A 14,545-nucleotide genomic window follows, 5' to 3' on the forward strand; every position below is an offset into this window, starting at 1 on the left:
AGGCATTATTACAGCATAAAGCAACATCAAAAGGAAGACTTATGCCAGCGTGTCTAGAAGGGAAAATAAAGCAATGGGAAAAAAGGTGGCTGTGGATTTTGTGCTCTTGTTAGTGAGCTCAAATATACTGCTTTCGGCCTCTAACAGGTAGAGAGAGGGGGGAAATGTCAGGCCTGGCTTTGAAAAAATATACTCCCTAAGAAGATAAAATATGTTTCAGAAAAAGAGATGAGGATGGCGGATGGCTGAACGTCATTTGAGAGAATGTCAAAGAACCAAAATGCTGGCTAATGCTTTTCCGTTGATAAAGACTTCAGCGCAGTCTGGGAAAATAAGAAAGTTAATATAAATGGGAACACTATTTTCAATGCTCAATGCATGGGCTTGTGACAAGGTTCTGTCTAGAGCAGTGTTTCCCAACCTTGGGTTTCCAGCTGTTTTGGGACTACAATTCCCATCATTCCTGACAACTGGTCCTGCTAGCTAGGAATGATGGGAGTTGTAGTCCCAAAACAGCTGGACACCCAAGGTTGGGAAACACTGGTCTAGAGCAATCGTCTTTTGATCTGATTGGGAGAGCAAGGAGCAATTTTTATTGTCCCAAAGCAGATAACCAGAGCCACAGAAGACGAATAGATCACCAATTAAACACCCATATCCTATGTGGCTTTAAGTCCCAACCCTGCAAATTTCTGAGATCAGTTTGAAATCTCCTCCTGGGCATACCTTTCACACATTTCCCCTCAATTAAGGCTTTAGGCAGGAAAACCAGTGAAGGCCTATTTAAGGACTGGCCCTATTAAAGGCAGCATTTTGGCACAGATTTGATTATCATTGGACTTTATTGGTCATAGCAACCAATTCCAAGAGGATGTTTAAGGGGCAGGCAGAAACCAGTTTCATCATAACAGCAGACCGGTTTGGTGTATTTGCCCATTTTTAAAAGGCAGGTGCAGATTAAACCCATTTTAAGGCAACACTGTTCGTTTGATGGAACCATACATTTCAAAGTTGAACGGTGGCTGTGGAAAATGTGGAATTGTTCTGGAAACAGAGCAGCTAGCTTGAAAAGGTGGAGCTCTACACTTGAGAAAGACAGCACTTCCTTTCCATCAGTTCCCTGCCTGAAACTTCAAAAGGTTAAAAGGGCAGGTGGATGTTTAGCAGAAAGAGCCAGTGGGAATGCAAGTCCTCTTTGGGGTCACTCTCATGCCAAACCTCCCAAACAGTTTTTCAAATGTGGGTTTTACAAGCAGCACTTAAAAATGAATGAATAATTTGCCTTTCAAAGGTATCTTTTGCTGAAGGAAATTCTTATTTCCTTTCTCCCAGTCACAAAGGAGGATGCATATGCCTTAAATGCAATTTGGAAGAGGCTATAAACTACAGATCTGGGGTCTACAATATTATCTCCTTAACTGGCTTTTTTAAAAATCCCAAAAGTCTCTTGAGCCAAATGCTATCCAAGGGAAGCAGAATCGGAAGGGGCAGGGGGAATAAGAGGAGACACCCATTCGACACAGCAGAAATTCGATGGCAGGACTAACTCTTTGATTGGTGCAGTTGCTAACCTAGGCATGTGCTTTTAACTTCTTGTTCTTCTGCAGAACCACCTTTTCCTCAAAGGTGAAGGGACCCCTGACCATTAGGTCCAGTCGTGGCCGACTCTGGGGTTGCGGTGCTCATCTCACTTTATTGGCCGAGGGAGCCGGCGTACAGCTTCCGGATCATGTGGCCAGCATGACTAAGCCGCTTCTGGCGAACCAGAGCAGCGCAGGGAAACGCCGTTTACGTTCCCACCAGAGCGGTACCTATTTATCTACTTGCACTTTGACGTGCTTTCAAACTGCTAGGTTGGCAGGAGCTGGGACCAAGCAACGGGAGCTCACCCTGTTGCAGGGATTCGAACTGAGACCTTCTGATCGGCAAGTCCTAGGCTCTGTGGTTTAACCCACAGCGCCACCCGCGTCCCTAGTTGATAACCTAGGCATGTGCTTTTAACTTCTTGGTCTTCTGCAGAACCACCTTTTCCTTAGGCATACAATTATATGCAGGAGGAGAACTTTGTGGCCTTGGGACTACAACTACCACCATTTCTGACCACTGGCCACACTGGCTGGAGCTGACAGGAATTTAGGTTCAACAGCATCCCAAGGGCCACTGGACCCCCCCTCCTGAAGTAGGCTTCAGAGTGCTTAGAGTGCTTCACACTCATTTCTGTACTAGAGCCCTTTCATTTTTACTTTTCTGTGTTTAGCTGGAAGTGAATGTTCTGCACAGGATTTAATCCAGAACTATATTACCAACCATGCTCTCTTCAATGGCCAAGAGTCTTCTGTAGTGTTTATCCATGAGCAAGTTTCATTCAATAAAAGGTGCTCAACCAAGTTAATGGAACGTTTCCTGTGCACAGGTCCTACTTGTTTGTTTGATCTTTGGGAGGATTAGAGATGAACATTAGTTGCTCCAATGGTGCTTTCCATTCTTTGGGGAGGGCAGAATAAGGGGAAATAAATGGACGCTAGGAAGCTCTGTGTATCTGCCCCTTCACCCTATTTATGGTAGAAGTTCTAGCTCACCCATAGCTTCATAAAGGAGAAGTGGCTTCATGAAGGAATCAGCTTTTGTCAAATTTTACCAGGTTCAAGGAAGCAATGTGCATGGATCTGCTGTTGAACAAAACAGACTGCTACCCAGAATTGCCCATGTGAAGTTGTGTTTCAAGCAACCACCCACAACACTACCCAAGAGAGAATGCTAAAAACCAGCGCCAAAATTCTCTGCAGACCTGCCCTGTGGCTGTTCTCGGGGGTCCCTTGTGCATAGCAATGGTCGTAAAACAGTGGCAAGCTATTACAAAGATAGGCATGCCCGAAGGAAGGAAGGAAGGAAGGAAGGAAGGAAGGAAGGAACCCAAAGGGCTGCAACACCCTGCCTTCTCCTTGCATACAAATTAATCTACTTTTGAAAGAAGTAATAATATTAAATTACAATTTCCACAGCAGGCAGCCGATTTCTCTCTCTCTCTCCCGCTTGTTTTGTAAGAGGCTGAGCACTTTTGTATCAACCCTTGGTTGCCAGGTAACCGTACTTTAATGATTCATCTGGTTTCTGACTAACTGTTCTTTTTCACTTTTTTCAAGTGGGACAAAAATGCATGGTATATATCATCAATTGAGTTTGGTATTGTCAATTCTAGGACCTCAGACATACACCCACCTGGAATGTTTGTATCCTCCCAGAATAATTCCCTCCCCCTCACAATTGTCCCATTTTGACTAATTGAAAGATCAGTGTCCTGTTTTGCTGTATTCGTCTCAAATGACATGGTTTGGAACAGGAAAGTGAAGCTGGATAAGACAGTAGACAGGAGAACTAGACCAGAAGCAGGGCAGTGAGGTCATCAAGAACAGCTCCTTCACCACCACCACCCTCTGCCAAAAACAACAACACCCCGGCTTGATTAAATACACCAGCAGCTGAAAATCATTCCACATCAGAAGCATCATTGTCAGAAAGATGGTAATTACTTCCCTTCACCCGGATATATTCAATATACCTCCCGTCATCTGAATCTGAAATGCCACATGTACACAGTGAGTTCTCAAATAAGCATTCAATTTCCTCCAGTTTCTTCCCTTTCGTCTCAGGAAGGCAGCCGTAGAGGAAAATGAGTCCCACAAAAGCAAATCCCGCATAAAGGAAGAATGCTCCTGCAATACAAACAAACAAACAAACAAACAACCCCCCAGACACAGAGTTAATAGAAGGTTTTCCTCTAAAACAAAATACAAGGTCACAACAATAAAAGATCTACTATATATCTTAGCAAAGTTAAAATGAAGGTTTCAGAAACAAATAATTATTTTAATATGCATTCAAATAATTGTATTGGTCAAGATTCCAAATATTTAATTTTTGCAAAACCATGATGGCGTCCCAATAACACTCAAATCTCATTTAAAATGTATTTTGTAAAGAGACTTCCTAAAGAATGCAAGTTACCACAGAGAGAGACTGGGGGAACTCAGTAATATGGGTTTTTGGGAAAAGGGCAAACCTATCAGCTAGATTATGGGACGTGGGTGGTGCTGCGGGTTAAACCACAGAGCCTAGGACTTGCTGATCAGAAGGTTGGCGGTTCGAATCCCCGCAACGGGGTGAGCTCCCGTTGCTTGGTCCCTGCTGCTGCCAACCTAGCAGTTAGAAAGCACGTCAAAGTGCAAGTAGATAAATAGGTACCGCTCTGGCGGAAAGGTCAACGGCGTTTCTGTGCGCTGCTCTGGTTCGCCAGAAGTGGCTTAGTCATGCTGGCCACATGACCCAGAAGCTGTACGCCGTCTCCCTCGGCCAATAAAGCGAGATGAGCGCTGCAACCCCAGAGTCGTCTGCGACTGGACCTAATGGTTAGGGGTCCCTTTACCTTTATCAGCTAGATTACAAGCAGCATGGCTTGAAGGCCTGCACTCAGGAATGTGGCCCCAGGCACGTCCTGGCATCGTGGTGAAGCTGGCAAGGCTCCCCTGTCAATGGTGGTAACTGCTGAGTCTCCACACCAGGCCCTGGATGCCACCTTAAGTTTTCCTAAAGTGTAATGTCCCAGACTTTCCACTGTTCCATGCTAACATGGGTTTTTGTCACCACAATGTCACACAGCCAAGCATTACGTTTTGGGAGAGCTAGAATTTATGGGTAGAACTGTTGGGGAACCAACAGAGAGCATGTGGCCAAGGGCATCTCAACCCTGAAACTGGCCTGGGATGACTCAGTGATGGGTGGCCCTGTCCTTAAAGCCAAATGATTAAAAAATGTAAAACATCTACTACTTGGAAGTTTAACTAATCACAAACCACCGAAAGCACTAATACAGCTTTGGGAATGCTTTTTAGAAACAGAACTTAGCAACACAAAGTCTTGAAATGAGGATATATACACAAGTTTTCTAGAGGCCTTGAAAAAGGAAAGCTAAACTGCCCATCGAGACCTTAGCTGATGAAAAGCTAAAATTCCAAGGATCTTAAACGCAATGATCTTGGTACTATTTAAGACAGAACACACTTCTTACCATAGTACGTCAGATATTCAGCTGTGTGCAGAAATGTAAGTGACACTAGGACGTTGAAAATCCAGTTCACGCCGGAAGAACAGGCATTTCCTGTACTTCTAGCCCAAAGGGGGTATATTTCAGAATTTACTGTCCATGGCATTGGTCCCATTCCTTTTAAAAGAAACATGCCACAAAATTAATTTTAATAAACATTCACATCAAATACCAAAGGATCTTCAAAAATCGGATGTGGTACAAACAAAATGTTGGAACAGTAATATTTTACTTCAGTAGAAAGCTGCCATATGAGGAAAAATTAAGTTACTCAGAGATCTAAATCTTATATTGGGGGGTGGGGATATTACGGTATTCAGTACACACTAGTGTCTGTTGGGAGTGACAGAAGGAAATGGAGATTGAAGAATACTGTACCTAACTGTGGATCTAATTAAGGGATACTTTTGGGAAGAGAAAGGCGGAAGTCAACCTGTTTTTATAGATGCATAGATGGAGGTATTCCAACCATTATTGTATGTATTCCTATGGCTTAGAAAGATGACTCTTTATTGTACATATTTCTGTAGTTCAGAAAATCGTCGTTTGAATAGAATTATTTAAATACAGTGGTACCTTAGTTTAAGAATAGCTTAGTTTATGATTAATGGATTAAGAACACTGCAAACCCAGAAGGTGTTTTGGTTTGTAATCTTTGCCTTGGAAGCAGAACATGTTTCGCTTCCTGTTGAGTGTGTTCCATTTGTAAATAGAGTCCCCCGCTGCTATGGGAAATCACACCTTGGTTTAAGAACGCTTTGGTTTAAGAACAGACTTCCGGAATTGATTACGTTCGTAAACTAAGGTGTAGTTAAATGCTTGCTCCTACAATGCTAAAATGAACTAACTCTTCAACACACTGACACTCAGCACATGGAGCTGATAGTTTTAGCAAGAGGAATATACAAAGGATATTGAAACTGGCAAGGGCACCAAGAAAACAAAGAGATACGTGGGCCTTTGGGGGATTATTTTAAGTAAAGGAATGAGGTATGGAATGTGTTAACAATATGCAGAAATGACAGGAGAATGTAGCCTTAATCCCCCTCCTTTGATTTTTCATTTAAATTTAAAATCAAGGAAGTGAACAGCAACATTAAGGGAACTGGAAAAGGGGGAGAAATTCCTGTAACACTGGGGAAAAAATATAAAATCAAAAAGGTATAGTAAAACAAAGGCTGAGTAGCAAGATAATATTAATCATTATTGCAAAGGTCAATCTGTTGAGTTGTTACATTCCAGGAGAGTTCTTGATCCAATATGAGCCTGAGGCTCTCACACGGACGTCTTTCTCGGGGGGGGGGGGGAGAGTGATGAGTGAGTGAACTGGGTTATACCAGTTATTTGAAAGCAATATCTCCCTGCCCACTCTTGTCAGAGAACAGAGGTTTTCAATCCGGTGGCCAAGGAGACAGTGTGTTCAAATAAAGGCAAGAGAGGCAGTTCGCTCATCATTTTCTCCTCGAAGTGAGGCAGGCACACATATGTCTAAGACTTTTATCAGTCCTAGAATTTTTCCTGGAATATATCAGCTCTATAGGTCCAATTTATTTCACATGAAAACTAAACACGCCAAATCTGTTTACCTGGTGCAAAGAAAACCAGGTATAAAATAAGTCCCACGAGCGCTGTCCAAGAGTATGGTGTAGGGCAGAAGTTATATGCCCAATATGTCTCTTCAGTTTTGAATCTGGTCTCATTTGAACATCTGCAAGATAGCCAGCATATAAAACAAAGGTTTAAAGGTAAAACCAACATCTATAAGCAAAGAGCAAAACAAAGGCTTAAGGATAAAGTGAGTGCTACAAGGAAAGAATATGAATCATTAAGTTATAGCAGGCAGACTCAGACCAAAGAAACATTGTACCTACTGGCTAAAAGCAGATCACTGCATGCAGGCAAAGTCTCTAGAAGAAGACCGTTCCATAATACCGCAGGCAGCTTATTCCATTGCTGAATTATTCTTATAGACAGAAACTTGACAAAAATTGATGCCCTGTGTATTTCAGAAGTGTTGCTTATTCTCCTGTCTCAGAGGATAAGGTGGACAAATATTGCTGCTCTTCTGATCTCTAGAGGGGTAGCTGTGTCAGTCTCCCACAGCACCCCCTCCCAAAAAACCCCCCACCCATAACAAAATAAGTCTCGTGGTACCTAAAAAGCTAATAAATAATTTTATTCATTTATTTTACTTAGGAACAGTTGCTCATGAAACATCCCGAAGCCAATACAATAAAAACATAGCCATAAAAATATAATGAAAACCAGTTTCGGATCCAGACAGATACAGAACAGGGTGGGGTAAATATCTCCACTTAAAAGGCTTGTCTTCAACAGCTGCTGAAAAGAAAACAGAGATGATATTTGTGTGATATGTTATGGGATGGAGTTTTTAAGGGTAGGTGCTGTCACATTAAAGGCATGATTCCTACACCATACAGAATGAACCTCCTGGTGAGATGGTATCTGCAGGAGGGCCTCTCAGGTATACAAAGGATGAGGTGGTATTTTAGATATCGTGGTCCTAAGTTGTATAGGGCACTGTACATCTGCACCAGAATCTTGAACTGAGCTCAGTAACGAACTGGTGGCATTGAGCAGTCAAGCCCACTTGCCCATAAAAGCTTGTGCTGTATAATTAATTTGTTAGATGCCTCAAGACTCTTGTTGCTTTGCTGCTCTTCCGAGATTTTTTTAAAGCTCAGAACTGCCTCAAACCTTTTCTGCAAGTGAAACACACACACACACACACTGTTCCTTCAGGACCCTGGAGTAAGATTCTACACACCGTTGTGGAAGTGTTTCCCCACGCTACAGAAGGCGTAAGTGCCCAGAAGGCGGAATGCCATGATCATCAAGTTTCTCACATGGGGAAAGAATAACAACATTTCTGAAGCACGTAAAAACCAGAATGCTGTAGAATGTAAAAAATTAACCGAATTCTGACTGCAAGCGTGCAGTCAAAATAAATAGGCCCCATTTCCTTTGTTCAGAGACTACCAACAGCAGCAGATGCCAGCTGGTAAGTACTTCCCTATGTAGTTCTACTTCATGCATGGCTGTTCCTATTTCTCTATGCAACTGCATATGCAGATCCATTATCACACGGAGAATGGGGGGAAAGTGAGAATTGGGATTGGGAAATTGTTTCTCCTGGAAGCTCAGCCAGTTCTTTGATTTGGGGAACCTGTCTATGATCAGATTTGAAAGCCACAGGGAGAGAGCATGCTTTGAATGGAGGCAGGTGTCCAATACAAATCCTAAACTGCTCCCCTTCACAGTCTAGTTTCCCCCCATCAGTTTGGCTTTAATTTTTGAGTGCTTTGTCTGTATTTGGTACTTTTCATACCATTAGCCACCTTGAACTTGAAAATGTTTATATCTGGTAGTCCCTTATAGAAAATAAAGAAATCAAATCTCATGTAGGCTTAAACACATATTGTAAAGATCGTATCAGCTGCAACCACAATCTCTTCTTTCACATTTCATCCGCTTGTTTTGTATGAAGTGTGATGGCTGACTCCAGTAACCATGAGAGCCTTTGTGATAAGCCTTACACGGTAAAATAGTTATATATTCTCCCATTATTGCTAGTAATTAAGGGTGATGGAGACAATTTTTGTCTTTGCATTGAAGAGCAGCACTACGCACAAGCGCTGTGGGTTTCTCCCCTACTAAACAAGTGGATTCAACACATCTAACTCTTTCTCTGACCCACCTTGTATGGCCAGATTCTTGCATTTACGTCAGTTTAAATCACGGACAATAGGATAACAGCTTCACATCCCATCAGCTCCTTTTAGTATTGCCGTTAGTATTTTTTGAGCAGGTGCACAGTGATGAATAGTGGCTGATTATCCATGTTTGAAGTGTCTTGAAGCAAACAATACTGTAATTGGCTTAGTAGATTCCTTTCAGGCAGCACTGCAGCTGCCCACTAAAGTGAAGTCCAATGTTTTCTTAGGAATGCAGTAAATAAAGATGCTAGTCGGTTTGTCATCTTGTATCCCTCTTAGGCGGTATGAAGCTGTCTGCTCAGTAGCTTACATTTGTAATTATCAAAACGCCCATCCTTAAAACTGGCAGAATATGCAAAGCAAGAGCACAGGCACATCTTGAGGTCTCATAAGGCAGGGGTTGGCAAGGTTGACCTTGCCTGGGCCGGTTCACTCCAGCAGAGATCCCTCCATGGGCTGGATCGGCCACGTGCGGCTGCGATTTCCGGTGTCTGCACAGATGCGACTTCCAGCACCGTGGAAGTGAGTCCCCGTGCTGTGCCAGTTTAGCGCAGCGTGTGGGGACTCGCCTAGCAGGCAGCTCATTTCGGGGGCAGCTTGGTGGACAGTTAAATGACCCCCGTGGGCCGCTTGTGACCCATGGGCCTTAGGCTGCCTACCCCTGTCATAAGGAAAGCAGTGCCTCTCTATATGCTCTGCACCTGGGAGCCACTGCATTTTCTTTGAAATCTCTACTGCAGGCACAAGGCTGGAGAGCAGTCTTCTGCCTTTAACACAATAGAGATCCTAGGAACCGGGAAAATCAGCAGGGTTTGGCCGTGTCCCAGACTGCAAGTCAAGAATCAAGCCTCTCCTGTCTACATAGCCTCACCTTTCTATCTGGGGACCTGATTCTAAAGGATGGTGAAACTCTACAAATTGGTTTCCATATTCACAGGCATGCAGAGACTTATAACCCTGGGCAGAAATAAGTTCCATCTTCACATGTGTAGCACTCAGGATGTTCTCCATTTACATCTTCATCTGAAGATAGCAGGCGTCTTCCTGTGGACAACTTGTGGCCTTACAACTTCTATCAGCCCCAGTCAGCATGGTCAATGGACAGTGATTATGTCAGCTGTAGGCAAATAACATCCGGGAGGGCCAAAAAATTCTCCTGCCCTGACTTAGGAGAAGTGCAGATAAAGTTAGGATTTCTAGCTGAGCTGCAATGCAGGAGGGAATGTGAAGATGAGAGACCTATTCACTCAACTGGAGCACTTCAAAATACTGCATGGAAGGCAGCAGGAAATGAAGCTGCTTACTCATTCCTCCCAACCTTGCTGGAAACACCAAAAATCTTCTTTCCTTCGTCATTCCATTAATGGCTACAGTGCCCTGAAACACAAACTAGGATGACAAACGTGAGAGATTCATGATAGGCTCTCATGCCTTTAATTTCTTTTAAAAGCAAATAACTGAACATGCTATTTATACTGTTAGGAAACCTGAGCCTTCACTCTCCCAATGTGTACGAGGTGGTATTTCTGGAAAGAAGGGTTAATGGGCAAAGATGCTGAGATATTCTACCAGATGGGAAGAAAAATAGGGCAGATAAATGGAATTACAACTTCTCACCTCATTTACGGATTCTTTTCTTCACCAGCCTCAGATACTTATGCATATTGCAGCAGGTGATTTAGGCCAAATTAGATTAGATGATGGTGATCTGCTGATAGTAGTAATTATTTCCTATTTTTCTAAATAAAAAAAACAGTCATGGGAGCAGCCACGATTGCCTTAATGCAACAAACAGCAACTTCAGGGTGAGTGGATTGCTTTTGAAATATGGCACAGGAGAAAGGGTTAACCCCCTGCCACATAGCATGTAGCCCTGTACCTTATTATATGAGACAAAGATGTTGGATCAATCCATCAACCTCTGATGGATTATTTAGATGATGTCACACTGCATATGTCCAAAGAACAGCTCCCACAAAAAAAAGTCCTCACATAGTCAAAGCAATCTCAGCCTTTTGCTGTTTCTTGAGACCTTCAGCATTCCACTGAGTTTGGCTCTTATTTCCGTTCTTCCAGCTGAGTCAGGGCTGATGGGATTCAAAGCCTTTCCTTCAGCAACCGAAAAGCCATGGCAGCCCAGGGCCAAAGGTGCTATCTTCTCTTAGCTCAAACTGGAGTCAGGTGTTCCCTGGATGATACATTTTCCAATTGCTTTGTTGACTTTGGCTCCACCAACTCCCCACTTTCCTTGTCACACAGGATCAGAAAGCCAAGATGCCTGGCAGCTTGTTTTCCCAACTGTCGCATTTAATTAGCCTCTCCAATTCCCATAGCTTCTTTAGCCATTCCCAGAGCTTGTTGCTTCTGAGCATGCTCATTAGTGTTGGCAAGTTGAGAGCTCCAGGAATTCTTCTCCATCTGCCTCAGACCTATTTTTTCAGCAAACCCCTGGAGAGGTATAAACAGAATGCCAGCCGGTTTTAAATCAGCTTTGTTGCTATTGCAAAAGCAAGCAGGAATTCCAAGGAGCCCAAGGGATGCATTATTAAAGGGCTGGTGCAGTCACTTTCCAGAATAACTGTTAAAAGTAATCATGGGGAGGTGGAGGAGAGAGGCAGACACTCTTCAACTTGCTCTTTACTAACAGGGAACATGGCATACCCACAAAATGTTTTCTAAATATCAGGTATAGGAGCTGGCTTGGCATGGAGAGAAAGCAGCATATATTTCTGATGTGTACAGAATCAAATAATTTTAAGTTGCAAGGATCATCTAGTTGAACCCACTGTGATGCAATAATCCTGCCCACAGCTATCCCTGGGTGGGCTTGAAACACCAACCTTCTGGTTAACAGCCAGCCACAATGAACCTTTGCACCACCTGAGATGCCAGGTACTAGTTCAAGCTCTAAACTTGTAACTATAGCCAAAGTCTAGCGAATATGCGCCTTCTGGGACGGAATCTTCAACACAGAACACAGGAAAAGATCCAGGTTGAGGCTGAAATGACACATTACACGTGTGTTCCACAGGAAATCAAGTCACATCATTGGTCTACCTGGGACTTTTTGTATGCAAAACAGTTGCTCTACCACTGTGTAACAGCCTTTTCCATTATTCTTTCCAGCAATATTTTTGTTTTTCAAATGTAAGACCTGGCCTTGTTGTTGTTGTTGTTTAGTCGTGTCTGACGCTTCGTGACCCCATGGACCAGAGCACACCAGGCACTCCTGTCTTCCACTGCCTCCCGCAGTTTGGTCAAACTCATGCTGGCAGCTTCGAGAACACTGTCCAACCATCTCGTCCTCTGTAGTCCCCTTCTCCTTGTGCCCTCCATCTTTCCCAGGATCAGGGTCTTTTCCAGGGAGTCTTCTCTTCTCATGAGGTGGCCAAAGTATTGGAGCCTCCGCTTCAGGATCTGTCCTTCCAGTGAGCACTCAGGGCTGATTTCCTTAAGAATGGATAGGTTTGATCTTCTTGCAGTCCATGGGACTCCTCCAGCACCATAAATCAAAAGCATCAATTCTTCGGCGATCAGCCTTCTTTATGGTCCAGCTCTCACTTCCATACATCACTACTGGGAAAACCATAGCTTTAACTATACGACCTTTGTTGGCAAGGTGATGCTGTCTGGCCTTACCAAGCTGCTTTAAGTGGAGGAAGTATGGTTTGGGAGATGCTGCTCAGACCTTTCTCACATGGTCATTTATTTCCAGCTCAGAATCACTATGCCTTTGGGAACTAGGGGACAGGGGGGAATAGCTGTGGTCCCTGTCTCTTCACCCATCACCTGCCCTATATAAAAAGCAGTTTTGGAAAGAGTATTTTGAGCATTAAGCGGCCATTGGCCAGGAACACTTCCTCCACTAGGTCACAGCCTGATCAAGGTGATTTGGATGGAGACAACAGTGAATTCTGTGAAAAGTGTATTCTGAGCATAGCATCACCACATGCAAACAAACAGAGCATGCTCACAACTCTGCTGCTATGGAAGTACCGTAAAAATGTAGTTATTTTGGCCTCTTTGCTTAGATGCCCTAACCCGACACTGCGTGTGTTGCCACAACATCATGAGTTTTATTTAGTTTTTGCGTATATCAATTATTTAGACACTCTTCTAACAATTAACTCAGATTAATGGAAATGCAAACATAAAAGGAGAAAAATTATGGCAAAATAATTTGCAGAAAAATTATCTGAGTCAGGGCTAGAGTTGTAAACAAGAACATGCCATGATTTATGTGGATTATAAAATAATAAGGCTAGATAACAACATTTCCCTCAAAATTACTGAGAAAGTGGAAGCATAGCAGTCTTGTTGTTAAAACAGATTTATGCATATTGCTCCTCTTGTACTTTCCACAGACATCATGCAAAGGGTGTGTGTGTATGTGTAACTGCCACAATAAATTAATAAATATAGCACAATATACATTCTTTATACTGCAGAATATCTCCAGTGATGTTTAACTGTTCCATCCCCAGCTGTGCTTCTAATGAATAAGAAAAGCCTTACGAAGAAAACCTCCCATTGGCGCCGATTAGAGTCACTCTCTTTTTTAAGGGGTTAATTGTGTGTGATTTTTGTCAAAAATACAGCTAAACTTTTGCCCCTTATATCATGTGTTCCCAATGACAACCGGAGCCCTCTGCAACTAGTATTCATTAAAAAGGAAATCCCCTGATGTGGTTATAAAATTATTAGTATGCAGAGTAGCTACAGACACATTCTACTCTGTTTTGTACAGCACAGAACTCTGGGCCGCCTAACAGAATTGGCTGAGGAAAGATGAGATTCAGGAGAGACAAAAGAAAGTAATTCCTCACAGCACATATGAAATCCCCCCACCAAACAGTGTGGTGACAACCATTAATTTAGACTGCTTTCGGCTAAGCACAAACTACTTTGTAGAGATGTGCAAAAGTAGTCCCCTTTTGAATCCCTCCCCCATGTTGCATCAATAGGAGTATAGCATCTAGATCAAGGGAAGTAATAGTGCCACTGTATTCTGCTCTGGTCAGACCTCACCTGGAGTACCGTGTCCAGAGGAGGGCAACCAAAATGGTCAAAGGCCTGGAAACGATGCCTTATGAGGAACGGCTAAGGGAGCTGGGCATGTTTAGCCTGGAGAAGAGGAGGTTAAGGGGTGATATGATGGCCATGTTCAAATATATAAAAGGATGTCACATAGAGGAGGGAGAAAGGTTGTTTTCTGCTGCTCCAGAGAAGCGGACACAGAGCAATGGATCCAAACTACAAGAAAGAAGATTCCACCTAAACATTAGGAAGAACTTCCTGACAGTAAGAGCTGTTCGACAGTGGAATTTGCTGCCAAGGAGCGTGGTGGAGTCTCCTTCTTTGGAGGTCTTTAAGCAGAGGCTTGACAACCATATGTCAGGAGTGCTCTGATGGTGTTTCCTGCTTGGCAGGGGGTTGGACTCGATGGCCCTTGTGGTCTCTTCCAACTCTATGATTCTATGATTCTATATTCACCGATTTATTGGGTGTCATTACTATTCTTTGGGACACGGGTGGCGCTGTGCGTTAAACCACAGAGCCTAGGACATGCAGATCAGAAGGTCGTGGTTCGAATCCTCGCGACGGGGTGAGCTCCCATTGCTCGGTCCCTGCTCCTGCCAACCTAGCAGTTTGAAAGCACGTCAATGTGCAAGTAGATAAATAGGTACCGCTCCAGCGGGAAGGTAAA

At 43.3% G+C, this 14,545-nt stretch overlaps 1 protein-coding gene across 2 annotated transcripts in view; it reads right to left on the reverse strand.

Annotated features, from left to right (window-relative positions):
* Positions 1-594: 594 nt before the first annotated feature.
* SLC2A13 (solute carrier family 2 member 13) overlaps positions 595-14,545 on the reverse strand; it is a 99,519-nt gene continuing 85,568 nt past the window's right edge. The window contains exons 8-11 of one of the 2 annotated variants that reach the window (XR_014172619.1): positions 6,688-6,809; positions 5,066-5,218; positions 2,026-3,713; positions 595-1,613 (exon numbers count right to left, since the gene is read on the reverse strand). Coding sequence is in view for 1 of the 2 variants with exons in the window: in XM_081929141.1 (XP_081785267.1) it covers positions 3,487-3,713; positions 5,066-5,218; positions 6,688-6,809 (502 nt within the window). In the remaining variant the exon portion in view is untranslated. Of the gene's footprint in view, positions 1,614-1,927; positions 3,714-5,065; positions 5,219-6,687; positions 6,810-14,545 lie in introns of those variants that run through there. The other variant, XM_081929141.1, reaches the window with a different exon arrangement.

This window comes from Podarcis melisellensis (genome assembly GCF_964234715.1).
Source record: "Podarcis melisellensis genome assembly, chromosome: 10".
In the NCBI taxonomy this organism is placed as follows: domain Eukaryota; kingdom Metazoa; phylum Chordata; class Lepidosauria; order Squamata; family Lacertidae; genus Podarcis; species Podarcis melisellensis.